At 48.3% G+C, this 18,960-nt stretch overlaps 2 protein-coding genes and 1 long non-coding RNA gene across 8 annotated transcripts in view; all 3 read right to left on the bottom strand.

Annotated features, from left to right (window-relative positions):
- The window catches only part of SYNRG (synergin gamma), a 32,651-nt gene extending 27,663 nt beyond the window's left edge, over positions 1–4,988 (bottom strand). For 4 of the 6 annotated variants that reach the window (XM_065036707.1, XM_065036708.1, XM_065036709.1 and 1 more), the window contains exons 1-2: positions 4,856–4,988; positions 864–904 (exon numbers count right to left, since the gene is read on the bottom strand). In XM_065036707.1, coding sequence (XP_064892779.1) covers positions 864–904; positions 4,856–4,938 — 124 coding nt within the window. In that variant the 5' untranslated portion in view covers positions 4,939–4,988. The remainder of the gene's footprint in view (positions 1–863; positions 905–4,855) is intronic. The other 2 variants (XM_065036711.1, XM_065036712.1) reach the window with 1 other exon arrangement.
- Positions 4,989–6,298: 1,310 nt separating this feature from the next.
- DDX52 (DExD-box helicase 52) lies at positions 6,299–12,395 on the bottom strand. The gene is made up of 15 exons (XM_065036713.1): positions 12,244–12,395; positions 11,840–12,074; positions 11,380–11,510; positions 11,006–11,191; positions 10,654–10,797; positions 10,253–10,364; positions 9,886–9,958; positions 9,529–9,732; positions 9,332–9,422; positions 9,056–9,178; positions 8,682–8,832; positions 8,235–8,310; positions 7,877–7,948; positions 7,187–7,279; positions 6,299–6,971 (listed from the first exon to the last, which is right to left on the bottom strand). Exons 1-15 carry the CDS (start codon positions 12,328–12,330, stop codon positions 6,893–6,895), a joined length of 1,857 nt encoding a protein of 618 aa, XP_064892785.1. The 5' UTR covers positions 12,331–12,395; the 3' UTR covers positions 6,299–6,892.
- Positions 12,396–13,567: 1,172 nt separating this feature from the next.
- Positions 13,568–18,634, bottom strand: LOC135575901 (uncharacterized). The gene is made up of 2 exons (XR_010467324.1): positions 17,686–18,634; positions 13,568–14,535 (listed from the first exon to the last, which is right to left on the bottom strand). It is a non-coding gene; the product is annotated as an uncharacterized LOC135575901 (long non-coding RNA).
- Between the last annotated feature and the right edge of the window lie 326 nt (positions 18,635–18,960).

The following is an 18,960-nucleotide window of genomic DNA, read 5'->3' as shown; positions in this document are numbered from 1 at the left end:
ACTTGCCTGTAGCTTAATTATCCCACTACATATATTAGAATGGTTACAACATTTGTCAGTAGAAGCTAAACTTCAACAAAATTGGACACATCAAGCTGGAATGTATTAATTCACTGAATAAAGCCTAGTGGATTATATTTCGCTATTTTCATAGCTCATATTTTGCTGTCTTAGGAGATATACGCCAACATAGAGTGTTAACCAGCACACCATGAGATAACTATAAAATTCCATAACTGAACATCATACACAAAAACACTCCACGAGGGACAAGACACACTCGGGAACAACCCACAAATCAGTCCTTGGGATTTTTATAAGAAAATCCTCCACTTTCCCTACAAGTTCTCTCTGTATTCTCCATTAATTAAACAAACAGCACTGCAACGGGAATGGGAACAAAGGAAATTTAAGGTTGAGGCTCTCCTATTGTATTAATACTTTCCACCCAAGTTGTGACTCTTGTCCCAGGGTCTTGTTGTGCTTTGTAAATATTTACCAGGTCTTGCAACACCCACACAATACGGGCATACACGGCTGGTACATGAAGCACAAAGAGGTTAAACACCAGACTCAAAATAACACAAAAATCTTAAAGGCAAATTCAGGTTAAAAAGGAAGATGTACTTTCCCTAGATCTTTAACCTACGTTCTGCTAACACCGCTTCTTCAACATCGCATAGAAATTGTATAAATAGAGTTGCAAGAGTCAGCTCACCAGGACTGAATTCAAGGGGAACAACAGCTACGGAGTTAAATTAATAATCACGCTTCAGAGCATGAGTGCAGAACTATTTTAAGCTGTTTAATGCATCTAAACAAAGTCAAGAGCTTTGTGCTCAAAATGATAAGTTCATACATACCTTGAGGGGGGCCCAGACCACCTGCAACAGGAAACATGAAGCTGGAGGAAGAAAAAAGGATACGTCAAAGTCTATCATTTTAATGCAAATATAAATGAACGCCTGCAATGCTGGGAAGAAATAGACCTTATCCTCCACAGCTGCACTGCAACGGCTTTGACTCATCGACATCACCCATTAGTGCCGGCACCGGGGCACTTTGCCGGCACCGGGGCAGTTCGCCGGCACCGGGGCAGTTCGCCGGCACCAGGGCACTTTGCCGGCACCGGGGCACTTTGCCGGCACCGGGGCAGTTCGCCGGCACCGGGGCAGTTCGCCGGCACCGGGGCAGTTCGCCGGCACCGGGGCAGTTCGCCGGCACCGCTCAGGCCCGCGAGCACCACAGGATGAACAAGCATCTCCTGCTGGAAGGATGTGATTCAGCAAGACCATTACCTGCACCAAACAATAGCTCTCACCTGCTTAGTCAGAGTTTTCTGCAGAGAAATAAACTATCCACCAAACCCCACAACTTCTGCATTTTGGCCCCTGGTGAAACACCAAGTGTCACAAAGTAACAGAGTTTCCATTTTCTCAATTACATGTAATTACAAGAAAAATAGCGCCTTGGAAAAGGTATTCATTCAAATATCAAGGGCCAAGTGCACCTGGAGGAAGAACTGCTGAAATCAGAATGGAAACTGTTACCCTCGCTTTCAAACAGAAGCGTGTGCTGCGCTGCCAAAGAGCAAAAAAGAACCTCGTTTAAAAGCCTCATTTGCAAGCAACTCTCAGAAACCCACGTCAGCAATAATTTACCAAACAAGAACCCCACGCAGTGTCCCAGGCAGCTGTTACATCAAAATACCATGAAAGAGAAGCGCGCTTAGAGATATTCCACATCCCCCAGCACAAGGGTGGATGTAAAAGAAACTGCTGAAGAGTAGAGGAGAAAATGCCATCACTTCTCAAAACCTGCAGGAAGTTCTGAAAGCCAGCCTGGTTTGTAAATATGGAAGAGCTGCGTAATATGAGTATTAAGGTAAAATAAGGAATTTAAATTATGCATTTATCCAGGAGCAAATTGCACCTACCCACTAGACAGCAGGTTACATGGTCACCAAGACAACACGTATGACTCTTCATTTCACCCTCTAACGCAAAATATTCTTAATACTAAAGCTGCTTCTTTTCCCGTGACCCCACTGTGCTAATTTCTCCTTCCACAACCAACACACACCTACATTCGCCACCAGCTCCAGGTCATATACACTATTCTTAGCTTTGTCAGAATGAAGAAATATTAAGTTATTTTTTAAAAGCTCACAAGTATGGAAAAGCATCTGTAGCTTCATGGTTTCCTTTCTTATTATGCAATCCAGTCAACAAGAAGTCTTCCAAATCAGCAGACGTAATGTAAACTGAACAAGCATGGCAAGGTACCACTGCTTGTTGGAAGCAAATAAAGGCCAGACTATTAAATATTTATCCCTTCCTGCAGAGCTCCTGACTAATAATTTATAAGTCTCTGTTGGGGAAAAAAATAAATAAACAAAAAACCCCAGAGCTAATTAGAGGGCACTGGAAGAGAGTTTAGTTTGAAGTAGGAAAGCGAGGTCTGGAGGCAGGGCTTGGATTCGTCACGGCCCTCACTCCAGGACTGAGCTGTGTAATTGCCAACACCAGCCACACACACGTCCACGAACCCCAGCAACTCGCTTCGTCAAGCAACGGGAACTTTCTTTCTAAACTACTTTTCAGAGATGCAAAGAAATGCCCATACGCATCTAGTTAGAGCAGCCGATTCTCATCGCTGAGGAAGCAAATTGAGGCCCAGCTGTTTGTGAGATGAACCAAAGTGCCACAACAAACCTCTGAACTCGATCACCACCCAGGGACAGAAGAAGAGTCAGAACTAACCGGCTTTATAGAAAACATTTTAATTCTAGTTACCTCAACATGGAAAACTGCCAGGAGAATTAACATTAAAAAAACAAAATAAGAAAAAAATATGCATGTGTATGCTAAATGAAGCGGCCTGTAAGGACCAGCGCACCACGTGGGGGCTGAAAGGACATCAACAGCCAGGGAACTATGCTGCAAAATGTCCAAACAGGCTTTCTACACAATGGAAACTTATCACCCCAGATGTTTGAAACATATAGATTAGTTGACTATTATCCAGCATGTTATTTGAATATAGTTTCTCACTCCCTGTTTTCTCCACAGTGGTTTAATGCACTCGCAGACATTTCTTGCTCTCAACAGCAGCAGCACCACCCAGGCCCGTGGAACGAGTCCCAACACTGCGGGTAACACAGTAACCAAGTGCGTAATACATGTTACATGCTGCACAAAACAAAATAAACATAAGGAAAACAAAGCAACTGCCCTACAACAGAACTCTAATAGCAGTAATATAAATCTGAAAATCCCTGTTAGATAAAAGCATCTTTAAAAAACCCACAAAAATATCCTACTTGTACTACACTATAAAAGCTCCAAACTACACGTAACATTTTCCTGTCTACAAGTGGACTTTTAAACCCCTTCATTCCCAATCAGTACAACTCCATCAACACCATACAGACTGTCAGAATACTTTTGAATGGCAGAAATCCACAAAAATTGAAGTGAAAATAAGGCAAAGAACCCACAGAGACACAGAGGACGGAACTTCACCTCCAGACTTCATTCTCAAAGAAACTGAAATACTAACAATGGGCAACAAGGATTTTTAAACCCTTTTATTCTTCAAAACCTATAGTGCACTAACAGCACTTTTGTTACTCTGCTATTAAATTGCGGAGCAGGCGGCGTTGCTCTGAGCTGTCAGACGTTCACCCAGCCCCTCACAAGAGCTGCTTCAGATTTCCACACGTGGGACACACACAGACTGCCTCCCGTCCCGTCCCGTCCCGTCCCGTCCCATCCCATCCCGTCCCATCCCACCCGCACAGACACACACGCGCTCCCGCTTTTCCCGCCCCAGGAATCCCAGAGCCCTGGGACTGTTCCCCAGCGCGGAGCAGCGAGCGGCTCGGCCGACAGGGACAGACACCCCGGCACGTCCCCTGAAACACCCACAAACCGCAGCCTTCAGGCATCCCAGACAACTCAATGAACTTAAATTCCCTTAATTGAATGCAAAATTCACCCAGCCTTCCTACAATTAGGGCAAGAGATAAACAGCACGCAAGAGCCTACGTAAAAACCCAACATTACTAAGTCTTCAAAGGAAGTGAATTACAGCTTCCTAACCTTTCCAAAAACACAACGGCGTGGTCACACGTCTTTTTTTACCGCTGTTTATTTCTCCTGACACCATTCCTCACTCCTCTCTCTTTGCTGAGGTGCCTTTTGTGGGATGGAGGGGAAAAGAAAAGAAGCCCCCCCAGCCGCCGCAGCGAGCAAGGGCTGCAGCCGCCACCAACCTGCCCGGTGGCGATAACCAGCTTATCGGCACCAGCGGCACCGAGCAGGGCTGGCAAATCCCAAAACCCCCTTCCAGCCCAAAATCTGAGACTGTGGAACCTGTGGGCTACGACTGCCCGTGCCTGGACCAACTGGGGGATAAGGCGGCTCCCAAAGGGCAAATACAACCTGTCAAACCACCACGGCTGCATTCCCCACACCCCACCCGGGATCCCCACACACCCCTCTCAGGACACCCACACTCCACCCGGGACCCCCACATCCCCCGCCTGGGCCCGGACCCCTACATCCACCCGTCCCCCGAACCCCCACCCCACAGGTCTCCCCCTCACCTCTTCCCCTCATCAACCCGCAGTTCCCCGCATCCTTGTCCCCGCTGTGTCCCCCTCAGTCCCTCCATCGCTCGCCTGTGACCCCCAGTCTCCATCCCACACCCCCCACCTCTACCCCACCTGTCTTCCTCCTCCTCCTTCTCCTCCTCTCCACACGCCCCCCCTCATCTGCGGCCCCACACCCCGCTGGCCGCAGCCTCCCAGCCCCGCTCCCCGGGGTCCCCGCCGTGCTCCGCCGCCACCCACCTGGCGGCCCCCGCTGCTCCGCCGCCCGCGCCGCCCGCCGCCCCGCCGGCGCCCCCCGCGCCGGGTCCCGGCCGCAGCGCCATCTTCCCGCTCCGGCCCGGCAGCGCCTGTCAGCTGAGCGGCGCCGGCTTCCGGGGCCGGGCCCGGCGCGGCCCGCCCACGGCACCACGGCACGGCCCCGCGGCCACGGCCCGAACCCGCGGCACAGCCCCACAGCCCAACCCCACGGCCACGGAGCCAACCGGCCCCACAGCGAGCGGCCGCGGCGGGAAGGGGCGGCCGGGCGGCCGGGGCTGAAGGGGCCCTGCCTTCTCTTCAGGAATGCTTTCAAAAATCGAGATTTTATGTTGATAAAAGTTATCTTCAGGCATCTAAAAACAAATACGGTTTTCCTGAAAGGACAAAGCGCTGCCCTTCTGTCCCAAACCAGGGGATTGTGCTGAACCTGTCCCTACTGAGGGGACTGGAAATACTAAATACCTGGTAGTTGTACCAGCCCAAAACCTCAGACATACTGTAAAACAAGCACCCCGGTGAGGTGCGATCTGATTTAGTCACAGAGCTGTGCAGAAGCAGCTCCTCTCCATTCACAGATCAGCCCAAGCTTGCTACAATACATGGAAAAGTGGGAGTTCTGGAGTCCCGCACTTCACAGGGGAGCAAATCCTGAGAAAGGCCACTGCTTCAGCCTCTAATAAGCTACTGATCAGTGTCAGAAATCATATTAAAGAGCTGAAAGAGTTTTAAGATGAGAGCTGAAAATTTTGTGTAGCTAAACAGAAATGTGGCACATTTTCCTGCAGAATTCGAATTGCACAAAGCTGCTCATTATCAAAAGCTTGTTTTCTTCCCTGCTACTATTATTGGAATGAGCACATTTATTCTGAATATTGGTAACTTCTCATGCACATTGTTAAAGATATTTCACACTGTAGCCATCAGTATCATGCAGCAGGCAACTTGGTGTTTATCAGATTACACCACTGCATTTGTATTTAAATATACAGGCAAATTTGTTCATAGATGTCCAAATGAAGACATTAATTCCTATATAACCCAAGCGCAAGATGAAATTCTGCAAACGAAGCAAAACCAACTCAAACTTCAGTCTAGCCCAGGAATAAGCAGAACAGGATGCAGAAAGGCCTCATCGCTTTCTCACAAAACATCAGTTGGCACCTGGGCAGAGTAATTAATTACCCGAGCTCTGCTGTGAATGAGTTACACGGGCCTGGGCTCCACTTCCAAACTGGATCAAGTATGATAAAGCAAGAAGGCAATTGGGTACAGGAGGAGGACAAAGAAACCACTTCTGCATTACCAGAATTCTGACACCACCACAGTGGACTGAGAACACAGAAGAAAAGAAGATGGAAAATGTGTAACGTGTAAACAGCTGCAGACTTGTTCCATCAAGGCTGTATAGACAGGCAGCTCTCGGTATTAGCATCTTTTATGACCTTGTTTATTCTGGTTTGAGGCTTAAATATGAAACAGTACAAATTTACTGAGTTTACAGACATGTGAAGTATTAGTTATCCCAAAATTATTTTATGGAAGCAAAACAGTAGAAGGAATAAGGCTTTACTTTCATATGCAAGAGGGGTTGGTTTGTTTTTTTAAAGTTCTCCAGGGAAGCCTCACAGTAAGATTTGTGTGTTTTCTGCCACTGAATCTTCTGGAAGTCTGACAAACATATTAGGGATGACGTGAACACAGACCTGACAGTAATGCCAAGGAGCGATACAAAACTGTGTGGTAGCAACACAAACAGATGCTATTTTAGAACTATTGTTCAGAACCATGAAGCATTTACTGCAAGAGAACACTCTTCAGCTCCTATAAGAAGCATTCAGGAATCCACCACTGGTATTTCAGTAGAGACTTTGTTGCATGTGAACATCCATCCTCACCCAGAGGAAACCTAAGAAATCTTTTTCTCCCTTCACCTTTGCTGCTGCCGTCACTCTGCTCTCCAGCACGGACACGCGTGTCAGCCCCCGCTCACGAGCGGCCTCTTGCCATCCGTTCAGCTTTTCACACAGTCTGTAATTTACTGCCATTTTTATCTTCTTTAACTTTCTTTTTGTCCTTAATATTTTCCTTTGAAGTTTTCCTACAAGAAAAAATTGGAGACTAAGACACCTTAACATTAGATACAAAAAAAGATGAAGTAGATAGCAGTGACACAGACATTAGTCGTTTTACAACGTATTAGCACAGCTGAACACAAATCCTTAGGCAGCAGCGTTCCAAAGCACAGGAGAAGCTTGCTGAGCCTTTCCTGGATAAACAGCATCTCTCACCGCCTCTCGAGAAAAAACTACTTACATTTTTCTTTTGGCTTTTTTTAAGAAGCACTGAGGGGTGGTACAAATGGATTCTCTTGTCAGTGGTTTCTTAATGAATTTCTTCTTTTGTTTGCTGAGAACGACATTTAGTGAAGAAGGATTAAATTTCTTTAAAGAGTAAAAATTAATATCCAACTAAATATAACACCTAATGAAAACCTCTGCCAGCTGTTAGGGGATTTATGGGTCTGAACATATTTTCAGTGTTGTTTATTCTGAGATTAGTTCAGCCATGTTATCTCCAAGATATATATACTATAATAAAGTTTGTTTGAATAAATCCAGTATATATATAAGGATTTATACTTTCATAAACTATTAGAAGTTATGAAAAAGCATAAAAAGAAGCACTAATTAAAGGAAAATTCTAAAGGTAACTCAGAAGAGTAAAGAACTGTATTCCATGTATCGGAAGGCAAATTCCTGAAGCCTAAACCAGAGTTCAGAGAACTCCTAGAAAATAGTTAACTCCAGGAAAACCACGAGAATTCTGTTTCCACTTTCCTCCGAGTAAAAACCAGCCACAACCACCCTGTCTAAAATGCCTGTTGCAGCTAAACTGCAACTATATTACAAAGAACCAGACCATTGTAACCCTTATGTGCCCAGCACCACTCATGAAGGCTTTAAAAATGGGGAACAGATGGGGAGAGCATTCCAATGAACGCACCTTTGCAGCCTGGGGAGGTGTTTGATGTAGTCTGGCACAGGACAGCCGGCTCGCTGGATGACACTGGCTATGCTGCAAAGGAGAGGAGGGGAGAGATCAGCGCGGGCAGGGAGCGCATGGACAAGAGATGAGCATCTGCTATGGAAATGTCAGTCCCTAACAGCTGCCTGCTTTGTTGGTTTGGGTTTGTTGTGGTTTTTTAAAAAGCAAGAAATAAAGACATATAAACGAGTTTGAAATAAGGTGAGGAAGAAACAAAAAGGCATAAAAGGCTTAAATGAAACTGAATGACTCTATCTGGATAGTTTCAACAAATTTAAATGAAAAGCATTTTTACCATATCATGTTTGCAACTTACCTCCGTAACAAAGGTTTATCATCTTCTGTAAAGAAAGTGACGGCTTTTCCTGCGTGCCCCGCTCTTCCAGTACGACCTGAGAAACACAAATTTTGCAGCAGAGAGTAGAGATTTTACTGTCAATACCTCCCTTTATCCGCCTCCCCCCCACAGTCCCAGACTGCCGCTGTGTCAGCGCGGCCAGCACACGGGCACACAGCCCCCAAACGCCGCTCCTGGGGAACAGCTGTGCCTGAAGCGGACAAGTTTTTATGGTTCATAGAAGACTGACAAAAAGTAAAGCAGTTTTACTGAAGGTTGAGCCCAGATATAAAGTGTCTCTAGTGATGTGGAAGCTGGTGCTGCCGCAACAGGCTTGGTTTCAGGATTTTTGCTCACGCACAAGAGCATCTACATTGAAGATCTAGGAAAAGAGAAAAAGGACATAACTTGAGAACAATCACTCACCTATCCTGTGGATGTATTCCACTGCACTCGTTGGCAAATCATAATTAATGACCATATTCACTCCTTTGAAGTCGATCCCTCGAGCTAGTAAGGCTGAGCAGATGAGCACCCAGATCTTCCCAGCTCTGAAACAGCGTACTACGTTATCTCTCTGGGAAAAGAAAAGAAAGATACCCAGAAACAGCCTAATTAGCAGTTTGAGAAAGGAGGTGAACTTGTTTCCTAAAAGTTGTCATGATGTTAACAAATAAAACTAAACTTGTAAATGAAAACCTGCAACAATTTATTGCCAAACTTAGCTGAAGTTATATTCCAACACTCACTTTTACCTTTCTTTCTAAAGTGTTTCTTGAAAAGAAATTATATCCTCCTACCTGTTGCTGAGTTTTATCTGCATGGATGACATCCACGTTGATGCCTTCATAAATGAGTTCATGGAAAAGCTCTTTAGCCCTCTCAATAGACTGTACAAACACAAGGACGGGAGGAGCAAATCCCTGTAAAAGAATCAGCTTGTTGAAGGTTCAGGTCCTTTTCCTGCCATTACTGGTTACAGACACTGAGCCACTAAAGAGACTTAACCAGCCCCAGTATTTTACACCTCAGGGGATCATTTTTTTTGACTAGCCAAATCAGTCTCTCCAAACTACCTTTTTAACAAGCTCTCTCATTGCCGTTAGTTTTCCTGTCTCAGATCCAACAAACAACAGCTCTTGCTCTACCGTCTCTGCTGCAGAGTTTCTGAAAGCAGAAATCCAACAGAAGCGCGCTACCGTTAGAGTTTATTCACGTCTTTATAAACACCAGAAAAAACATTGCACAAACAACTTATTTCACCAGTACACACCTCGCTCCAACAGACACCAGCACGACGCTGTCGAGGTTGAGTTTGCACCACTCCTCCACGTCCTGCGCAAAGGTTGCGCTGAACAAGGCTCTTCTCACCAGGTGGGACGTGCAGGCCAGGAAGACGGAGGCCAGCTGATCGCGGAACCCCGACTTCCCATCCTCAAACAGCTTGTCTGACTCATCCACCACCAGCCACTCCACACTAGGAACACAGAGGTTTTCTTTTTAGTGAGAGGCACTTGTGGAAAAGGCAAAAATTCTAACAGAGCGTTACAGATGCAAGGACCACACACGCATCCACTTTTCAGCAGCAAAGCCAGTAGCAAAGCCAGATTTTGATAAAGGCTCTCGGTACCTGGTCAAGTCTATTGCTGGAGGATCCTGCTTCAGCAAATAAATGAGTCTGTTTGGAGTAGTAACTAGTATATCTATAGGAAAAAAAAAAAGGGCAAAACATTAAAAAAAGACACAAAATAAAGTAGATAAAAAGAGGCCTGAGAAACGCAAGTTCCAAACCCATCTGCAGCAGGTGCAACACCACAGGGCCCACTGTCTGGCTCACGTCCCATTTCTGCCACGCCAGCTACTTATTCGGTGTTGAGCAACAGACTGCACGTCTTGAGTGGCGCTACCCAATCTCTTTAAAACCACACAGGCCAGAAGAGAAAAGTCAGCGGCATTTTTTAAATTTTCAGAAGTACTGCAGTAGTTAAAACAATTACCGAATTTCTTAGAAGACTTGGGCCCAAACTTCTTGGCTGCTTCAGCTGCCTTGTGGATCATATGGATTCTGAAGCCGGTGCCCTCAGCCAACTTCACCAGCTCCCGATGCGTCTGAAAAGGCAACAACAGGGATTAGGTTTTCAGTTGCTCACCAGAAAAACCGCAGGCAAGCCTTTCATTACAATGTCAAGCATCACTTTGACCCCAGTGTTAAGAGAAAGTTGTCTGGTCTTCTTAGCATAATAAAACGCAGCTTTCTAACACGGATTATCCACCTGAAAGCTCTCACAGATCTGACAACCATGTTTTGACTCTAACCGTGTAGCTGCTATTTTACTGATTCAGAGTGAAAACCTGCAAGTACACCAACATGACAACAACCCCTTTCCCCTCCACAGACCTGGCTCGCGAGTTCCCGGGTAGGTGAGATGATCACTGCCCTGAATCCTTTGTTCCTGGGTTGTTTCAGATGTGCCAAGAGAGGAATACAAAATGCCAATGTTTTTCCAGATCCAGTAGGAGCTGAAGCTAAAAGTTCCCGACCCTGTAAGAAAAACAAGCAGGGTGTTACATTTTACTACAAAAAAGAGTAAAAAAATCACATTCATGTAAATATTAGTATTACCAATTAACCCAGAATACATTAATAAAAGCACATGTCAAGAATATTGTAATGGCCAAGGACCCAAAAGAGGCCGCTCTCCAAATTCTGCCATACTCCCTGTAGCAAAACGCGGTACCAGAAAACTCACGTGCAGCATGACGGGAATCGCCTGCATCTGGATCGGCGTTGGAACCTGGAAGCCAGCGGCTTGAATGTTCTCCATGATTTTAGGGTGGATTTTGTATTCCTTTTGAAGTTGATCAAATGTGGCAATTGGGTCAGGAAGATCTGTTCCTTGAATGTTAATCCTGTGTTTATTTCTGAAGCGGTTTATCTAAAAGGCAAAAGACAAACTGTCTTTCACTCTTTGACAGCATAAACCTAAACATACATGGATTCATCTTGGGGTTTTTTTCCCCATACTCGGCCACACTCCTCCCAAAAGAAATGACCATAAATGAACCTCCGTTTTCAGATGAAACACCCACGGAAACCAAGTACATCAGAATTCCATGGTCCCACCTTTTCCCTTCTCAAGCGTTCAAGTTTTTCTGCAGTAGGTTTTTTGTCTTTTGCATCTTCAAATTTTGCTTCCAGAGAGGACATCCACTTTATCCCATTATTCTCTGACAACTCTGGCACTGATGCTGCTTCTGGAAGTTTCAAGAAATTGGTACTTCCATTAGTAAAATCTCGTCAAAAACTATTTGGTAAAAAAGATCTCAAAACCACTTTTCTCTCTTTCTCACTAAAGTTAAACGTGGCTCTGGAAGGATGGGAACAGCATCCCCACGCCTTAACACCAGATCTTGGTCCAGTTATTTTACCAGCTCTGACACAAGCCAGTCAAAGAACCCAGAAGCTTCCTTCCTTCTGGTAAAATGACTTACAGTACTTACAGACTGAAAGGAAACTGAAACAAGTAAGAAGTATACACTTAAACAGGGTATTCTGCCAGGGACACGCATGAATACATAAATACCTCGCTTCTTTTTCTTCTTTCTTTTCCCTTGGCTGCTTTCTGCAGCTCTTTTTCTCTTTCCTGCCATCTCTCCATGGTTTGTTCCCACTCCATTCTCCCGCTGCTCTCCGTCCTTTCCCTCTTCAGCCCCTGCGAGCCCCCAGCCCTTTTTGTCAGACCCCAGGGAGGGTTCCTCCTTGTGCCCGAAGAAGTCGAGGCTCTCCAGGGAGCCGCCACCGCCGCTCCCTTTTATCACCTGAGGGAGAGAGCACGGCAAGCGGTGAGAAGCCCTGGCCAGAGCCCACACGACAAGGCCGCAGGCAGGCCCGCGGTCCCGCCGCGCGAAAGGGACGCGGCCCTGGGGCCCACGTCGCGCAGGGGACGGCTCCCGCGCCCGCCCCAGCCTCCCCCCGGTGGCTCCGCACCCCGAACCGCCGCGCGTCTTGCCCGAAGCGCCGCACATCAAAGCGAGCACCGGCGCCCAGCCGCCGGAACAGCTCCTGCGCCTCCATCTTGCCAGTACCCAGCACGCCCCGCGGCGCCGCCGGAAGTAGCGAGCACGTGGCTGGCTGAGTATCGTAGCAACCACCCCCGCGGGGTGTCATGGCGCCGCGTTGCCGTGGCAACCGCGTGGTCAGGCTTCGCCGGGCCGCGATCCGCTGTAGGCCGCACCAGGCCCGGGGTACCGGGGAAGACACCCCGAGGCGGGCACAGCCGTTACCCACATCCCGAGGGACGAAAGCTGTGCTCCCTTCCCTGCTGCCGGTCCGGCCCCAGCCCCAGGGGGCTCTGGACCGGAGGTGTGGCTGTGGGTCCTCTCTGGCCCCTTCCAGCTCTGCGGCAGTAACAGGTGTTGGAAAGAGCTGGCGGGGGGAACCCACAGCAGGGCTGTGTTTCTTGATACCCCGTTTCCTTTTTTGTTTTTTAAATCGTTTGCATGAGCTCTACACAAATCAGAAATATCAAATCCAGCATATGAGCCATAAAACTGTTCTACATCTTTATAGGCCGATTGCAGTGTTTTGTTCTTTTGTGTATTCCTGATGGCGAGTTAATTGCGCTGACTGCTTCACCTATGTTTAAGGAAGGGTTCAACTGAAGAGGAGGACAAAAGCTTTTGTGGGAAGTTTTTGTTTGTGTGTGTCTGTGCTTTGGTGATTTACAGTATCATTAGCTGGTCTCAAAGGGCTGATGGGACAAACTCCCTTCTATCCATCACAGCGCTGGCATGTGGAGATTATCAGCTCTGCTGGGCACAACCACTCTGCTGCTTAGAGATGTAAACTTAGGCCCTAGACATTTCTGAGGAGGTAAAACAGTGGCTTGTTTGCACTATTCATTGCCTGGATCATCCCTTTTTTTACATTCTCTTCGTGGATTGACGGGGAAGTCCCTTTGTGATCCGCAACAAGCGGCTCTGCCTTTCTCTGTGAAAGCAGAGGAATGTTCTCTCTCGGTCTGATTCAAACCTATTTGGTTAAAAAAACTTAGTGCTCAATCCTATGCTCCTCATTTTAAGACCCACATTGACAGAACATTTCAGCACGTCGTTGGTGTGAAGCTGCTCAGCAGTCCCAGTGACACCCAAGTTAAAGTCAGGAATGTGCCTGGTTAATTTGTTCAGTCCTTGATTTCCACTGATACAATCCAGCCTCACAACTCTGCCTGAAGAAAGAAACGCTGGAGGCAATGGCAGGAGCAACCCAGCAACTGGCTCAGCTGCTCAGGGGAATCAAAAAACTGCACAGATTAAGATCAGAATTTATTTAATTCATGCATTTATTCATTATGATAAACTGTGAGACCCAATAGTACAGGTAAGTCTCCTAGTACTCTGTATCAGATCAAACAGTACAGGTATTTTTCCTGGTGTTCTTGAAGTAAAACAAACAGAAATCCAATTAAGCAACAACAGCATTACAAAAACTATTTTATGTAATAAAGGTCTCAAGAACTGCACATTTATGTTGCCAAAATCTGAGAACCCTAAGAGGTGCAGGCAGCAGCTGTTCCTCCTGTAGCACTCACTACTTTAATTACAAACTTTGAGATGAAAAATCACATAAACACAATCCTCCCCACAACCCCTATCTGCCTGATTTATGGCGGTTTTTCTTTGCCAACCTTTTGACTTGCCGGCGGACGAGTGGAAGCAGCCGCACGGGGACCCGGGTGGGTGCAGAGCACCGTGATGCTGCCGCTTCCCTCGTTTGTGTCCCCGATGGTGCATTTACAGCGAACAAAGCCAGTGCAGGAGAAACGCTTGATGCCGCCTCCTTCGGGCTGTTCCTGGGCTGAAGCTCTTGCTTTTTTGCTGGGAGAGGTGACGAACGGTTGTTGCAAGAGGACAGAGAAGAATGCAGAGGCATTTGTGTAACAAAGAACTATAAATCATCTCCAATATCCATCACTTGCCAAGAGATGCTGTCAGCAGATTCAAGAGTGAAGAAATGGGAAATACTCTCTTCATCAGTCAACTGGGAAATAAATCCCTTTGTGGCTGGAGGAAGGAGCTCTGCTCCTGGGCACTGGCCGGGCAGAAAACCATGTGTCAGGAGCGAGGGACCATCAGCAGGAGCAGCCCCCAGCAGCACGTGTGGCCCCAGGGACCAGCCTCCCTACACGGACGTCAGTCTGTCCTGGATCCATCGGAAGGGCCAGTGCTGAGACTCGAGCCACAAAGGGTCACGTTGTGTGTCGGGGGTGAACGGGAGAAGCTGGTGAAGTACAAAAGTGGAACAATTTAAGTTAATGCAAAGCAAAACTGCTCTTGTCACGGCGTGGGGTTTAGCTTTGCTTCCCAATGAGGTTCTATCAATTACTTGGCACTAATTGCCAAGTCAGCGCTGACAACAGATGAGCAGTGAGGCTGGTGCAGGGGGACCTCTGCCAGCATGCAGAAGCATTGGTCATGTCATTGGGCTGTGCCCAACGTGTAGGACTGAAATAAAGCCCCCCTAGAATTGCAAAGCAAATCTAGTGAGCAAGTTCATGTCACGACATGCACAGTCAGGTCAGAGGTGCTCACCTGTCGCCATGGGGTCCCCTCCTGAAGAACCCCAGCTACGGCCACGCTCTTTTGTGTGTGGGTGCATTTGTTTAGCAGGTGTAAGACGGGAATTACAGGCCAGTGCTTATCAGTAGAACTTTTGCATATCTGCTCCCCATGTCCCACTATCCTACTCCATTCTCATCACTAATATGCACATAACAGTCAATTAGCCAGGCTGAGTGCACTCACGACCTCTGATCCCTGCTGTGTCCCCCAATCCATTAACAGGCCCTGATCCTTCAGCTCTCAGTATGAATTGATGTAGCATCCATTCTCTTTCGGCAAAGAAACATGCTCCCTCATTCAGCTGTCCATTTCCACTTTCTGTTCCTTTGTCCTCCCCTTCTGTTCCCTGTGTTGCTAACCTGGTCACAACTTCTTGACCTCACATCCTCGTCCTTCCCAAGGGTGTCATAATCCCAACCACTTCCAAAAAACTTTTACTTTTTTTTCCTCTACCCACATCTTATTTAGCAAAAATGGTTTCCAGCAGTGTGGGAGCTTTGATCCCCTATTCAAGAAATGCTTGCAATGTTTTTTTAAAGACCTTCTTTCTAAGGCAAATGAATTCTTCATAAAGGGGGAAATGATGTGCTAGTTGGTCTCTGTTCATCTGAGGAAGACAAATGATCTCTTTTATTACTTGAAAAGCATAACAGTTGAGTGTGTAGATCTGTGATTTATCTGTAATTAAGAATCCATTTGATCAGCATATTAATTACAGAGAGGAGAATTAATTTTGCTAAGTATAAAAGTAAAACCAAAGTTGCTGGAATGAGAAGATAATGTAAAATGTCTGAAGTTCAGATTTGCGTGACTCTGTATCACACACATACCAGGATGGGACAACTCTCTAGTGCACATTTAAGTTTTCTGACTTTTAAGTTTGATCACTGGGTCAGAGAAATTAAGTCTGGGAGGCCAGAGACCTCTCCCCATCATTGCTGGTGGCCCCCCCAGCACCCCCATTGCTGGCTCATGGCAGCACATACTGCTCCTTCACCGCAGCGCTGCTGCAGGACCTGCCCACCTTCCACCGTCCGCAGAGGGGGAAGATTGCCCTTCCGGATTAAATGAACGTGCACCATTCATTTATAAAATGCAAGCACTGAGGGGAGCCGGGCTCGCTGTGCTGGCCGAGCCCCGGAGCCTCCCATGGGTCTCTGCCTCTGGGAGCGTCAGCTTTGGGCTTTTATTTGGCTGTTCACCTACCTGCACCGAGGAGTAGCCAGCCCAGCTCCCCAACCCGTGTAATACAGTCTGTGGCTGAGTCTATTCATGGCAGATATTTAACCTGGCCACACGTGGTGAAACCAGATTCCTTCCACAAAGTGTCTGTCCTTTGTCCCCAGAGGACGCAGGGCAATGTCTTCCCCACCTCATCTGCACTCGCAGTGAGGAGGCAAACGAGCGACTTGAGCATCTGCCTGCAAAGAACCTTTGCGGAGCAAGTGGTGCAGAGCAGCTTGCAGGGTTTGCGGGCCGGGCTCTGCTGCGGTGGGTGTGCGGGGATGGATCTGCTGGCCCCTGCAGCCCTGGTCACTCCACTGTGGGATGTGGAGCATCGCACGCCATGGCCTGTCATGATAGGAGCATGGTGGGATATCAAGGCTCGCTGAGACCTTTGCAGACCAGCGAGCCCTCAGATTTGCAGGTCTCTGGCCACTGAGAGCATTTCAAGGTGCTTGGCAGTGGTGCATTGGTTTAGGATGCTGAACTGTTACGGTGCTCTTCTGTGCTGCTGCTGGTCTTTACAACTCACATCTCTTCCTTCACCAAACTTTTCCCATTTGCACAGACCTCCAGCAGATGCAGCATGGAAATCCCATGTCAGCAGGGCACGGGATCAATGTACGATGCCCAAGCCTGCCGCCTGCCTGGCATGGGGACTCCTCCAGCTCCCTATACCTGCTCCAGCAGCCAGACCGTGGCGCAGCGGGGAGCCAGCAACATCTGCAAACAGCCCAGCCTCCCAACGCAAGCACTTTCTGCATTCCTCTCTGTGTACTCCTCAAACTCCACCGCCAGCCCAACCAAATCCGCTCAAAGGCTTCAAAGGACAGAGCGTGTTTGCTGTCCGCAGGGGACGGACAATGCTTTCCCTTTTGACCCGCCGTGCAGGAAGGCAGCGCTGGGAGCACCGGGCAGTGGTGGGGAGCACAGCCCCGTGCGACCGCCGCTGCTTTTCCTGCCGAAATTTCCAGCAGATCCAGCCATCTGGCTGGACTGGCAGAACAAGTCTGGAAAGACCACACATTTGCGAGCCAGGTGTTGTTGTGCAACTGCACATTACATTTGCACGCGCTCCAAACGGACATTTTTAAAGTTGCTGAAATAGCTCGGCTGTATTTCGGTATCCCTGGAGAGGCCGTTGCCCTCGCGGGCAGCAAGACACCTGCTCCTCTGTGGGGTTGACCTGGCCCTTCCTCAGCAATACACGTGCTCGGTGCCGGCCGATGCGAGCGGCACTGGCCCCAGCAGGGCCAGCGCCCAGTCTGCACTGGAGCACTGCAGATGGCAGCTGAGCCCCGGTGCTCTGGCAGCAACATCTGCACCACCACCAGGCTGCCAGTACGTACCTGGGGACCGGGAGCCCAGCACCAGCGTGCTCCAGCCTTCTGGCCAGCAGCCAGTATGCAGGGTTTGGCCCTGGATGGGAATTCCCGGCTCCGCTCCTCCTCGCAATGACGGAGGTGATAAGCACCAAGGAGCCTCACTCCCTGGGAGCGACGGCAGCCCCACGCCGAGGACTCGTGCTCACGGTCTGATAAAGCCCTGTCACAGCTCCGGGCCAGGCGGTCAGAGCGGTACTAACCTGGTTTTCACCCAGTGACTTTGCCGGTGCTGCAGTGCAAAGAGGAGGCGTTTGGGGCATGGGATTTACCTGTCCGGGCAGGTGTCCCCGGGCTGTGCTCTCCCCAGGAGGTGAAGGAGAGGTGACACTCCTGCCCAGCCCTCCCACATCCCACCTCCACACCTGCTTACTTCCCGGGCCCTCCCCTTTTTGCCTTTGCACCCGCATCTACACTTCAAATTAAACGTGGTGGTGTCCCTGTGCTGTGCCATGAAGGAGGCTGAAGTTCATTATGAACACGAGTGCCCGGTAAAGCCTCGTGGCAGCCCACAGATCCTCCCGTGCAAGGAATTCCCTTGGAACAGCTTTAAACTGTAAAATAATCACCCAGCCCTGTAAAACTGTGCTGCCCATAAACGAACTTTGTCATGTTTCTGCTAGTTTCTTTGCTCCATAACAACTGCATCGCAAACACAACATGCCCAACAGCAACAGGAGGGAAAAAAAAAAACCTCTTCCAGGTGCCTCATTTGACGTTACATCCTATTTTCCAACAAGTTAATGAGACAGCCAGGGCATCTGCAGGAGCAAACACCCCACCCAGTGCTTCTCCAGTACAAGGTGAGGTCTGGGCAGGGACGGCCCCAGCCCAGCTGCTCAGAGAAGCCGTTCTGGGTGGTACTTCCATGAGCAGAAAGGTTTCCTCAGCCAGAGGTTAAATCCAAATCAGAGGAAGCTTTTTCCCAATGAACACATTGGTATGTGTAGCATCCACACCCTCTGTCGTGCTTTCTACCTTCCCATGTCCTGCTACCCAGGGGTGGGTGGCAGCACACCTGCCTGCTCTGTCCCACACTCTGCTCCATGGTAGCCACCTTCTCCTTTTGTTGCTTTGCTCAGACGCGTTTTTGGCCCCAGTTTTCTTTTGGCACGGTTCCCCCTCCCCTCTCTGGTGGGGCTGCGTCTCAGAATCTACCCAAGGTTTTCACTTACCTTCTCTGCAGAGATTTCTGTAGGGCAGCGCTGGTATCAGGCCACTCATCAAACAATGATTCACACATAGTTTTCACACCCTGTGCCTCTCAGTCTGTGTCTATTTTAAAGCCAGGGCAGAAATCAGGCCCCAAAAGGTGCTGCTCCCCTTGGAGCATCAGCTCAGCTGCTGCAGGTTCTCCCGTCATCCCCACTGGGTCACCACCGCTCCTCTGCAGCACCAAATCAACCTGATGCTGGATGTACATCAGCTGGAGCAAGCTGAGCCCAGGTGGCTTCACGAGCCACTCATGGAGTTAAACA

The sequence above is a fragment of the Columba livia genome, chromosome 20 (genome assembly GCF_036013475.1).
Source record: "Columba livia isolate bColLiv1 breed racing homer chromosome 20, bColLiv1.pat.W.v2, whole genome shotgun sequence".
Taxonomy (NCBI): Eukaryota; Metazoa; Chordata; class Aves; order Columbiformes; family Columbidae; genus Columba; species Columba livia.
Note: the sequence above shows the minus strand (reverse complement) of the source record. Positions and strands in the feature narration are given on the sequence as shown.

Coding starts and splice junctions, on each gene's coding strand:
- DDX52 (XM_065036713.1), bottom strand. CDS start 12,330: ATGGAGGCGCAGGAGCTGTTCCGGCGGCTGGGCGCCGGTGCTCGCTTT. Junction 10,798..11,005: donor CGATTCCCGTCATGCTGCAC/GTGAGTTTTCTG, acceptor TTTTTCTTACAG/GGTCGGGAACTTTTAGCTTC. Junction 9,733..9,885: donor CCAGCAATAGACTTGACCAG/GTACCGAGAGCC, acceptor CTGTGTTCCTAG/TGTGGAGTGGCTGGTGGTGG.